Genomic DNA, 13,225 nt, shown 5'->3' on the forward strand with positions numbered 1-13,225 from the left:
TCAACTTTAACTTCTTCACGTCTCTTCACAACATGAAAAATGTCGGGAGTCAGAAATGTATTATCTGTAATAAGTCGCTTTGGGACACCCGTCGCCTCCCGATCCACGCTAGACGTGAAGATTCGCAAAGCGGGGGGAAAAGGCACAGTGCCCTGGGTGATGACTGAACTCGCCACAGAGTTCAAAAGTGAGAAAGACTATATTCGAATAAACATCAATTCTCGAATCTCGATGTTATTGATTTTTCGAGAAGCTCAAAAATGGGTTGATTTTTTTAGCACAACTTATAGATTCAAAATTGATAAAAGACTCCTCTTTTAAAACCTCGTTCAATCATTTATCATTAATGTTCCCATTTCTTTTAAAGTCTTAAAAACACGTACATTTTATTTGAAAATATAAAAATATTATTTATAAGTTAAGATAGTTAAGACAAAAAATACATACAAGTCAAAGGCATAAAATGACATTATTTGGAAAGTACAAAATATTTAAAATTTCTTATGAAATTAAATTAATTGTTGGAGGAGTAACTTTGAATTATATATATATATATCCAAACTTTCTCTTAGTTACAAAGGAATACAAAACTGAGGAAGGGGAGGAAATAGAGGGGAGGGGGAGGGACCTTCCTAAGGGGCATTTACACGTGATAAAAGAAAAAACCAAAAGCAGTTGCATGCGTGTATAAAAGATTCATCATCATTTTACATTTTCACTCATCAACCTTGATAAAATATGCACCCTATTTATCTAATAATACCGAATCTCCCCTAGCCTACTACTAAAAAAGAACCTTATCTTCTTTGTTCACTTGATGCCTTATTATAGACGCAACACACTTTGTCCTTGCTTGCTGAATTCATGTCTGCAACAAATATGCTTCCTTTTCTTACTCCTTTGATAGCAATTTCAGCAGTGTTCTTGCTTGTAATTGAACAATCTTCTGTGTCAAATATAACTTTGAAACCTTTATCTGTAAATTGACTGACACTTAGAAGATTAACTTCAAGTCCTTCAACCATTAATACATCTTCAATGACAATATTTCCACAAATTAAACTGCCATATCCCATTGTAAATCCCTTGCTGTTGTCTACAAAGGTCACCAAAGGGTCAATCATCTCCTCAAACTGTGATAGCAAGGTTTTATCACCTGTCATGCGTCTGAAACAACCATTATACATAACTCTGCCTTATACATAACTTTGTTTATCCAGTTTTGACGAAACCTTACTTTATACATAACTTGAACTACGAAATTTTACTCGACTTTGTCATAAATTTTACTCATATCTAGTTTTAATGTCAGAGTTTCAACTTTAACTTCTTCACGTCTCTTCACAACATGAAAAATGTCGGGAGTCGGAAATGTATTATCTGTAATAAGTCGCTTTGGGACACCCGTCGCCTCCCGATCCACGTTAGACGTGAAGATTCGCAAAGCGGGGGGAAAAGGCACAGTGCCCTGGGTGATGACTGAACTCGCCACAGAGTTCAAAAGTGAGAAAGACTATATTCGAATAAACATCAATTCTCGAATCTCGATGTTATTGATTTTTCGAGAAGCTCAAAATTGGGTTGATTTTTTTAGCACAACTTATAAATTCAAAATTGATAAAAGACTCCTCTTTTAAAACCTCGTTCAATCATTTATCATTAATGTTCCCATTTCTTTTAAAGTCTTAAAAACACGTACATTTTATTTGAAAAATATAAAAATATTATTTATAAGTTAAGATAGTTAAGACAAAAAATACATACAAGTCAAAGGCATAAAATGACATTATTTGGAAAGTACAAAATATTTAAAATTTCTTATGAAATTAAATTAATTGTTGGAGGAGTAACTTTGAATTTTATATATATATATATCCAAACTTTCTCTTAGTTACAAAGGAATACAAAACTGAGGAAGGGAGGAAATAGAGGGGAGGGGGAGGGACCTTCCTAAGGGGCATTTACACGTGATAAAAGAAAAAACCAAAAGCAGTTGCATGCGTGTATAAAAGATTCATCATCATTTTACATTTTCACTCATCAACCTTGATAAAATATACACCCTATTTATCTAATAATACTGAATCTCCCCTAGCCTACTACTACAAAAGAACCTACCTTTTTATCCTCCACTTTCTAACCCCCCTCACGTTCTTTCACATACCCCCTTTCATCATCACTCCTTTATGATCTTCATCTCTTTATCACCTCCAAACTCAACTCATCTCCTTCACTTCCCTCTCCCTCTAACTCAACTCGGGTGAGTTTAAATTATTATTATTTTATTTTAGATGTTAAACTTAGTACATATCTATCTATATATGTAACTAGTGTAACTAAGGGGATGTGTTTTTGTTTTTGTCTTTGGTGTTTTTATTCGTGCAGTCTTAAGTGTCTTTCACATTTATTTTTTATACTAGTTGTAGCTATAGTATTAGTACTACAGTACATCCTTCTGTCCTCTTTTTACTTGGATTGTTTCTCAGTTTAACTAGCCTTGGGTTCTTGTCTGGGGACAAGTTCAATATTACTTGCTTTGTCTCTCTCACAGTTTCCACTATTTCATTAATATATACATACATATATTTATGCTGCTGTAGACATCACATATACTCTCTCTCTCTTGATTTGTATAGATATTGTTCTTCTTCTGATTCTTGGGTATTGGGTATCAGAAGAATAGAAGGGGTTTTGGGGGTAATGCCTAGTTTTGTCTCTACATACATGTTTATTCTCTATCAGTACCCTCCTTTTTTACTGTAAATTTCATTTGGGCTTTTCTGTATGGAACTATGTTTATCTTGTTCTCAGATTATACAGTTTTGTTTTTTTATGTTTCTTGCAAATTTCAAAATATAATATATATATAATGGCAAAATGACTGTGTTCACCGTCTGCTTATTTATTTTCTTAGTTGTGGTAACAAGTGAAAGTAACTGAGATTTGTGCTTTTTATGTAGAGCTATAAATCTTGATGGAAATGTTTTTAATTTGATAATAATAATATGGTATATCACCTTGCGTGTGAATGTTTCTATAAAATCATCAAAATTTCTATATATGTTACTTTTAGGCAACTGTCATTGATTTTGGTTAGTGGTGCTGACATAAATTCTGAACTATTTCAGGAATTTCAGTACTCAACAGCCATAAATTTGTTGAGTGTAATGAGTAAATGCAAGAAAGTTCAAGATTGTGAATGCTGAATCTGGGAAGGATCTTTGCTTTACATTGCTTTGTTTTACTTGTATCTATCAGTTGTTAAGATACATATAGTTATCATCATCCAGCATCATGCCTATTAGGCAACTTAAAGAAGGTTCAGAGCAGCACTTGGTGATCAAACCTCACTTAAATAACTCAGTGAATCAAGTTCAGAAGCCACTTAAAACAACTCGAAATGGTAAAAGCCCACCTGGGCAAGAAAACCAGAATGCAAAAGTCCAGAACCAATCTTCACCTCCCTCGAAAAGTAGAGGAAGAAGAAGAGGAAGAGGTGGCCGGAAATCGGATCAAGGTGAAGCGTTTATGCGTCCCAGCACGCGACCGTGCACAGCAGAGTATTCTCTGGTGGCTCAGGTTTCAGCTCGGTCTAGCGCAGCTGTTGAAGTGCAGAATACTAATTTAGGCACATTGTGTGAAGTAGGGAGGAGTTTTCCTTCTTCAAGGAAGTCTTTGAGTTTTGCTCAAAGACCTGGGTATGGGCAGCTTGGGACAAAATGTGTTGTTAAGGCAAACCATTTCTTTGCAGAATTACCACAGAAGGACTTGAATCACTATGATGTAAGAGATATTCATATTTGTGTTTATAAATTTTTAAGATCATTTATTTAGTAATACTATGTGCTCTTTTATTAAAACAATTGGGGCCCTTAAGCTGACATTTTTTCTGATTAGTGCTGTGTATATTATAAATCAAAATTAATGGCCTTCTGTTTTTTCACTGCCCTTTACTCTGAAATCTTTAATGGAGATTTAAGTATAGTCATTAATATTGTTCTTTTTGTTGTGTCCCCAGTCTGTGATAGTTTTGCCTTATTGTCCAAAAAATTGCAGGTTACAATTACCCCTGAGGTGTCATCAAAAAATATGAACAGAGCTATAATGGCAGAACTCGTGAAACTGTATAAAGAATCTGACTTGGGGATGAGGTTGCCTGCTTATGATGGCAGAAAGAGTCTGTACACTGCTGGTGAGCTTCCATTTGCATGGAAGGAGTTCGATATCGAACTTACAGATGAAGATGATGGAGTCCATGGTCCCAAGTATGTTTTTGTTGTGTGTTTTACTTTATTGTTTTTAATTAGTTTCTTTCTAACTTTTACTGATTTAGATGTACATCTATGGTGTATTTTCTAGTTTGCTGCCTTATGTAATCTATACCCGGACACTAGTCAGCTTAATATAAAATTAATAACATAAATGAAATCAAAAGTAAAAATATTTTTTAACCATGCACAGAAGTGAAAAAAGATTTTTGTATATATTCCGACCATATCTTGCATGTAAATTTTATTCTATATATTGATAGGATTGAGGATATGATACAACCATGTCCTGCTCATTGTGAACGTCATAACTTTTTTGGTGATACAGATTACAGACAATTCTAGTTACGATGCTAAAGTTCTGCGAATCTAGGAGCGAAGCGAAGCCGAATAGGGATAAAATACCTTAAAAGACGGTGTCTTAATTCGTTGCGAACGTCATAACTTTGTGGCCAGATAAAGACATAGTAATACAAAATTAAAGATGTCCGGATCTTAAAAAAATAGCCGGATACGGATAAAGTACGTGGCATGGTCAAAATCTTTAATAAGTATAATAATAAAAAATGAATGCATTTGCTGATATGCAGGAAATAAAACTTTTCATGCAATTCCTATGTAAATGATCATCTCTATATTCCTTTTTGTCTAAACTAATGTCTCATACTCCTTATATTACTTGCAGAAGGGTGCGGGAGTACAAAGTGGTGATTAAATTTGTTGCAAGAGCAAATTTGCATCATCTGGGCCAATTTTTGGCTGGCAAGCGTGCAGATGCTCCACAAGAAGCTCTTCAAATACTCGACATCGTACTAAGAGAACTATCAAATAAGAGGTAGAAAACTTGACCCTAGTCTCTGGGAGTCGATAGTTAATATAAAAGCTACTATTTTAATTTGTCCTAACATTGCAACTATCAAAGGTATTGCCCGGTGGGGAGATCTTTCTTTTCTCCTAACATACGAAAACCACAACGGCTTGGTGAGGGCTTAGAGTCATGGTGTGGATTTTATCAAAGTATAAGGCCTACCCAAATGGGCTTGTCCTTAAATATCGGTAATAAGAACTCAAGATGTGTTCCACTCATGTTTCATTTAATAATATGGTCGCCACTAACTCCTCAATCATTTCTTATTCGATTCAATAGATATGGCATCAGCTGCTTTTATTGAGGCTCTCCCCGTGATAGAGTTTGTCGCACAGATTCTTGGCAAAGATGTGCTAACTAAAACATTATCTGATTCTGATCGTGTGAAGGTATATTGTTATATGTTTTGATGATGTCAAATAAATTTAAATATGTGTTACTTAAATTGTTTACATTATTTTCCAGATTAAGAAGGCCCTAAGAGGCTTGAAAGTTGAAGTAACACATAGGGGTCATATACGAAGAAAGTATCGGGTTTCAGGAATAACATCTCAACCCACTAGAGAACTAGTGTAAGATTTATTTCACATAATTTCTGTATTGTTTAACATATCACACTTTCTTAGTTATTCATTTCTGTTGTTTTCTTTTCCTCATGTTTGTACTATATTTTGGAGTAAACATTATAATTTGTATATCTTTGCAGGTTTCCTGTTGATGACAACTCAAATATGAAGTCAGTTGTTGAATACTTTCAAGAGATGTATGGCTTCACGATTCAGCATACTCATCTTCCTTGTCTTCAAGTCGGTAACCAAAGAAAAGCAAATTATTTGCCATTGGAGGTAAGATTAGTTATATGACAACTTTTTAAGCTCCTACCTGTAAATTGAGTTGCATTATCCACGTGTAAATTCTTTGTGCTATCTCACACTATGTGTATTCAGGCTTGCAAGATAGTGGAGGGTCAAAGATACACAAAAAGATTAAATGAGAAGCAAATTACTGCTCTTTTGAAAGTGACATGCCAAAGGCCAAGAGATCGAGAGAATGACATCTTGCAGGTATCATAATGTTAGAATCCATTATAGAAGAAATGGTCCTTTAGTCGGCCCTAGAATGCCTCTAATTTTTATTTACTGTTTTCCATAATTCCCCTAAATTTTAATCTTTGGAATTCGTTTTATGTTGAATGATTTAGCAACGTACATATATGTATATATGCACGCATTCATTTATATGTTGTCGCAGAAGACAATTTTAGCACTTCTATCCCTTTATGCTCTTTGTGGTGTTGCAAAAAAGTAAAAGTTTATCGAGTTGGAATTCGACTCATTAATAATCTCTAATTACAGACAGTTCAACACAATGCTTATGATCAAGATCCTTATGCAAAGGAATTCGGCATGAATATTAGTGAAAAGCTTGCTTCTGTTGAGGCTCGAGTTCTCCCAGCTCCATGGGTAAAGTATTCCCTTTAGTATTATTAATGTTATCATTACAAATGTTCTCCATTTTCCATTCTCTGATTGTGTTCTGTTTCCAGCTAAAATATCATGAAAATGGCAAAGAGAAGGATTGTTTGCCACAAGTTGGTCAGTGGAATATGATAAACAAGGTATTCCCTTTTTGACAGGAGATCGGTGGTTTTCTTTTGCCTGCTGAATGTATTAATCATGTCAATAAGTAAATAGTCTATTTTTCTTGTGTTAAAGCTGATTCTCTATTAGTCAGTATGCAGACTAATGGAATTTGTCATACTCTCTGTAAGTCAGGGTTTAGAACAACATCAACATTCTCCTGCTCCTCATGAAGCCACTAATGTGCATTCATCAGCCTTCTGTTGTCAATGTTTTTTAGTTGTAACAGATGTAGTAATAACATGATTTTATTGATATTTTTGACTATGTTAGAAGTGAGTTATATGGATGATATTCTGTTTCTACATTGTGCATCATATTAGATCCTTTATGCTCATTTTTGGTCCTTGCATGTCTCGCAGAAAATGATCAATGGGATGACTGTTAGTCGGTGGGCATGCATCAACTTCTCAAGAAGTGTGCAAGAAAATGTTGCTCGTGGATTTTGTAGTGAACTAGCTCGTATGTGTCAAGTATCTGGAATGGTAGGTTAATTTATTTCTGTATGTTAGTATGTCTAATAATTCTTGTGACGTGCTTGCGTTTTTTTGAATTTTTTTTTGACCCTAAGTAGTTAGGAGGTTAACTTTTTGCATCTCTCTGGCAGGAATTTAACCCGGAACCTGTAATACCAATCTATACAGCTTGGCCTGATGATGTAGAGAAAGCTTTGAAGCATGTTTACCATGCTTGTACGAACAAATTAAAGGGGAAGGAATTAGAGCTTCTGCTGGTCATTCTGCCTGACAGTAATGGGTCACTCTATGGTAATGTTTAATTGTTTATGATTTGAAATGTTCTGCTTACATGTGAAAGTGTAATCACTGTGCAACTTACATTTTGTTTTCTGTCAATCTGTTATAGGAGATCTGAAACGGATCTGTGAAACTGATCTTGGTTTGATTTCTCAATGTTGTCTGACAAAGCATGTCTTTAAGATTAGCAAGCAGTACTTGGCAAATGTGTCGCTGAAGATTAATGTTAAGGTAGTGTGTTTGACCCTTTAGGCATGATCTTAGATCCCTTATGAGACAAACCTTGTATAACAGGTTACAGAACTCTATTTTTTTGGTGCAGATGGGTGGTAGAAATACTGTTCTTCTAGATGCGATTAGCTGCAGAATACCACTAGTTAGTGACATACCAACAATTATATTTGGAGCAGACGTGACCCATCCAGAAAATGGAGAAGATTCGAGTCCTTCAATAGCTGCTGTAATTTACAAGAACCGTGTTTTTTTCATATATAACGATCAAAAGGGCCATTGAGTAACTATTTTGCTGATGTTTTGTTTCCCATGCAGGTAGTAGCTTCCCAGGATTGGCCTGAAGTCACAAAATATGCAGGTTTAGTTTGTGCACAAGCTCATAGACAAGAGCTTATACAGGACTTGTTTAAAACATGGCAAGATCCTGTACGGGGTACAGTGAGTGGTGGCATGATCCGGTATATATTATTATATTTCTCTTTTAATAGACAAACATCGACCTTTTTTTCAGCTTTAAGTATCCTGTACTTGTGAGTTGGGAATTATGGCTTGTATATATGTGATTTTAAGTTCTAACTTCTCCTTACTTTTTTGTACAGGGAGCTTTTGGTTTCCTTCAGGAAGGCAACTGGGCAGAAACCATTACGCATTATATTTTACAGGTAAATTTACATGTCCTTTATTTTGCTTCTTTTACAGGGAGATTTATTTTGCTAAAAAATAATAGTTGCTGTATGTCAGTCTCTACTTGTGTCTCTTCATTTCTGTTACCTGTCATCCTTTATTGTTGTTGATATAAAACCGAGGAACCTTCTTTCTGTATTTTTGCTTGGAGCAATTGCAGTCATCTGCAAATTGAAATGATTATGGTCAATAATTCTGGAAATAATAGCATGTTGTAAAAGAGTAATATATACGAAAGCCCCTAAAACTATTACCGTAATTACTAATAAAATATGATAACATGAATCGTTCATATTTATGGTCCAGTTGTCCACCTAATATGGCAATAGAATGTTGTGTCTCATTTCACTTGTCTTCATGAGGTTGCAAGATGTAGAATGCAGGGGTCCAAAATATAAACTTGTGTCTGATAAATACTTTAATGTACTATCACAGGGTAAATTACAAGTGATATCTATGGTTAAATACAGCAACAAATCAGCATTTAAAATTTTATGTTCGAGAATATATAGTTAATTCTTTTCAACAACATTAACTGGTATCCAGGATACTGCAAACTAGATATGAAAATGTGCAATTGTGCATCAACCCATTCAACTATGTTTATTGCAAGACATGCGATTTGATGTTTTTAAGCCTAGATGGTAATTAAGATATCAATCTTATGGTGTACTTTTGCAGGGATGGCGTGAGTGAAGGCCAATTTTATCAAGTCCTACTTTATGAGTTGGATGCTATACGGAAGGTTTGTGGTTTATATCTTCTTAGTGTTTATCTTTCGGCATCTAGCTTTAACAATAACGTCAGAAAAAGGTACTAATCAACAAATATTGTGTAGGCCTGTGCTTCATTAGAACCCAATTACCAACCTCCAGTGACTTTCATTGTGGTGCAAAAACGACATCACACAAGGTTATTCGCAAACAACCACAGGGATCGAAGCAGCACTGACAAAAGTGGAAACATTTTGCCAGGTATTAATGATTATACTGTTTTCATGTCGAAATCAGCACTTCTACTTATACATGCCAGGGTTTGACCATGCTTTGTAGTGCGATCAGTACTTATTTAATAAAATTTGTTTCATTCTCAGGAACCATAGTTGATACGAAGATCTGTCATCCAACAGAATTTGATTTTTATCTCTGCAGCCATGCTGGTATTCAGGTGAAAATCAAAATTCTTTACCAGAAATGTAATTATATATGAAAATGCTGATGTTCCTGGTTTCACAATTGTGTACATATGCTCTCGTGTCAACTTAAATAGCATTTTCTTTTATGAAACATTAGTATCGCGTATAATTTGCCTAATAATAACTTTAGGTGTATTGTGAAAGTGATGGTCACATATTCATATAAGCTTATACATATCCCCTTCTAAATAATAACTGAAAAGTTTCGGTTAATAATACTAAATGGCATCCTGTGACATTGTATATATACTTCTGTACGTCACATATAGATGTGCTGGAATGATTAGTAATAGTGCACCAATTAAGATTGCTGAAGTTGCAAGAGGCTGAACACGTTCTTTAACTTGTCATCTAACGTTTCTTTCGTTTTAATGGCAGGGTACGAGTCGGCCAGCACATTATCATGTTCTTTGGGATGAAAACAATTTTACAGCTGATGGAATTCAGTCGTTGACAAACAACCTGTGCTACACATATGCAAGGTGCACGCGGTCGGTGTCTGTTGGTAAGCTTTCTTTCCTTTATATTATTTGTCCAAGTAAATTGCGCTCAACCCCCTTGTCCTTGGCACACTGATACATCTTTGTATTAAGCTTACCCTTGGACCAAAACTAACAAAATTCTTATATTAGAAGACCAAATCAATCATGAAAAATGCCTTAATCATATATCCCAAGTTTTATCATCTGTAAAGTGATATCAGATATAAATATTCACATGTATGGCGTGGGAATGAGGTATCCCCAACTTTTGGAATGCATAGAATGATCAATCTACTTCTAATTGTAGACTTATAATTGGTAAGCTAATTAAAGTTCTGACGTGTAAAAAAAACTAAATCTCAGGACACCATGTTGCTGGTCCTAATCTATACATCGTGCAATATTACAACATATTGTAGCAGTTGTGAAATTCTGACATGGCTGGCTAAAATATTGGCTTTATGTTTACTCTGTTGTGCAGTTCCTCCAGCCTATTATGCACATTTAGCTGCATTTCGAGCCAGATTCTACATGGAACCAGAATTGCAGGAGAATGGATGTGGTGTTGGTCATGGTACCAAGAATTCACGAGGTGTTGGAGAGTCAGGAGTGCGTCCATTACCGGCCCTCAAGGAGAATGTGAAAAGAGTAATGTTTTATTGTTAGACTAGTAATGTGGAGCAGCAGAGGGGCAGCTTTAGGCATATAATCAAAAATCCCCTTGGTCCTCCTATGATGTTTGCTTGTATCTTGTTATAGTTTTACAGTTTTAGATGACAGTAGTAAGCAATAGAAGATGTGGTAGATGTAATGTTGTTTGTAATATATGCTGAATGGTAGCTAAAGGAGATTATAAACACCTGGTTCATATCAGTAACTCAGTGAGCAATTTCAGCAGGTTTCTCTCTTAAAAATATGGGGTAGATCAACTTCGGAACTGAAATTTTGAAGAGACGGAATCAGGTAAAAATAGAGCCAAGATGTATCAAGTAGAGTGAGCAATATATCTCATTAAGTGTATGCTCCACCACCTTTGATTCATCTCTCGCCATTATTATTTTTTCTTTTTCTTTTTGTCAGCGTATGCCCCACCTTTGATGGTAAGATAAAATCTCTTGGTATATTGATAAAAGGAATTAAATTAAATTAAAACAAAATAGAAATTAGAAACAATTGTTCACTTATTGATTTTTTGGGATTTCTTTGAAGGATGAGAGTTCAATCTTTTTCAAAAACAAGACACCTTTGAAATAATAATAAGGGAAATTTCTAATGGTACTTTTATTGTTCTAGGCTTTTAAGTGATAAGTGATAACATGACTTCTTCCGGGTTATAGCACTCGTTAGGAATATTTTAAACTAAACATGTTTGAAATATTTTTAATATCAATATATATTTTATGTTTTTCTACGCAACGAGCCGAGTTCGAGTCGAAGTCCTAAATGAAAATCTTTTCTAAACAATTTAAAACATGACAAATTCGAGTCGAGCTCGAGCCGCACATGCTAAAGTTTGGCTCGGGCTTTATAAGTTTAGTTTCGAACTCGAGCTCAAGTTTAACAAACCGAGCTCGAGTTTACTCACGGATAGATTAGTTCGTTCACAACTGTAGAGACCAATATAAATCACAACAATGGTGCTTGGCTAGAGCTAGTATAAATCACAACGGTGGTGTTTGGCTGCATATTTGATTCCTCAAAGGTAAATTGGTTTTGCGGAGGTTGAATAATCTAAGTGTTGGCTATGGGCCCAATAAGGCTCACCGAATGAAGGCCCATTAGACATTGGGCCGACAGGACCACAAACCGAAGGCCAGTCAGCCCTGCAAATCAAGGCCCACTTCCGTCCCAACCGTTGGGATCACTCAATCAAAACGCCCCCATTTTTCTCTCCTCTTAATGGTAAGGGTGTAACGGACGAGACATTAATGGAGGTATCATGTATAAAACCCCCTGAAATGTAAGAAATAGGACACTCATTCTCTTAAACACTCTCTACTTTTCTTGTATTCCATTAAACCACTTTACATTCAGATTCTCATTCTCACACCGGAGGTGAATCTGGGGGGACAATCCCTCGCATTCTCTTCCCTTTCAGGTGCCCGCCAAAGGCAATTTCAGAGTGGCCGAAGCCTGTTCATTCATTCTGAAGAAGATTTGGGTGTAATATGTGGCGCCGTCTGTGGGAATACAAGAATCACTAGCGAGGTATCGAGACAATGACAAACATAATTTATGAGTAAACGCCACCACCTAGTTTCCCTCCTCACGACGTGGGGCAGATGTCCACCCTGGTGGATGCCAATGGAGTCATCAAATTGACTCCCGAAGAAGAAGCCTTACTCCTAAAGATCCATGCAGAAAAGTTAGCTGCGGAGAAAAGCAAGGCAAAAGATGATCAAGCAGAAAATGAGGCAGAGGCCCGAGCTAAGCGAAGAGAGGCCGATGCATTATGACTGAAAGCCCTGCAGCTCTAGAGAGAAGAAATTGAGAACAAGAGAAAGTGTTGGGCGAAGAACTGCAGGCTGATGAACCAGTGAGAACCACCAAGCACGGAAAATACCGTAGGGGTACGACGAAGAAGATGAGTCTGACTCTGATTCGCACCCCAGAAGGAAGCGAACGAAGCAACCATTTTCATCTGATTCGGACGAAGAACTTGACGGGTCCCGAATCAGACTCACTCGGCTGGAAAAGGCTATGTTTGGCGATAGGCGGGTCGACCGAGAGCCGATTGTGACCGAGGAAATTGAGCAGTATCGACCCCCAGGCGAGGAAAGGCAATTTCCAAAGATTAGTGAGTTTAATGGGAAGGTGACCCAAAGGACCATTGTGAAAAATACGAGTTGCTAATGATTATGATGGGGCATAATAACATCATGCTCTGCAAGATGTTCAAGACCTATCTGAAGGGATCGGCCTCGATGTGGTACAAATACCTCAAGCTCAGGTCCATCGGGTCATATGAGCAACTAAAGAGAAAGTTTTTGAAATACTACTCATATTTGTGCCGAAAGGTGAAGGACACTAAAACCCTGGTCCACTGTCGGCAGAGGGCGAACGAAGAGCTAGGAGATTATTTGGCTCGGTTCAAGGAAG

General features: G+C 36.3%; 1 protein-coding gene across 2 annotated transcripts; it reads left to right on the forward strand.

Annotated features, from left to right (window-relative positions):
- Positions 1-2,050: 2,050 nt before the first annotated feature.
- On the forward strand, positions 2,051-11,118 carry LOC141677518 (protein argonaute 10-like). Of its 2 annotated transcripts, none has more exons than XM_074483487.1 (22): positions 2,051-2,260; positions 3,129-3,783; positions 4,057-4,265; positions 4,954-5,103; positions 5,191-5,324; positions 5,416-5,525; positions 5,602-5,708; positions 5,843-5,981; positions 6,084-6,200; positions 6,492-6,599; positions 6,683-6,754; positions 7,139-7,261; positions 7,384-7,543; positions 7,641-7,762; positions 7,854-7,991; positions 8,081-8,223; positions 8,365-8,427; positions 9,131-9,194; positions 9,288-9,423; positions 9,543-9,616; positions 10,023-10,149; positions 10,608-11,118. In XM_074483487.1, the coding sequence occupies exons 2-22, from the start codon at positions 3,295-3,297 to the stop codon at positions 10,790-10,792; spliced, it is 2,970 nt and encodes a 989-aa protein (XP_074339588.1). In that variant the 5' UTR covers positions 2,051-2,260; positions 3,129-3,294; the 3' UTR covers positions 10,793-11,118. The 2 variants fall into 2 exon arrangements, with proteins under 2 accessions (XP_074339588.1, XP_074339589.1); XM_074483488.1 differs by lacking the exon at positions 2,051-2,260 and adding an exon at positions 2,375-2,697.
- The last annotated feature ends 2,107 nt before the right edge of the window (positions 11,119-13,225 follow it).

The sequence above is a fragment of the Apium graveolens genome, chromosome 8 (genome assembly GCF_009905375.1).
Source record: "Apium graveolens cultivar Ventura chromosome 8, ASM990537v1, whole genome shotgun sequence".
NCBI classification, from domain to species: Eukaryota; Viridiplantae; Streptophyta; class Magnoliopsida; order Apiales; family Apiaceae; genus Apium; species Apium graveolens.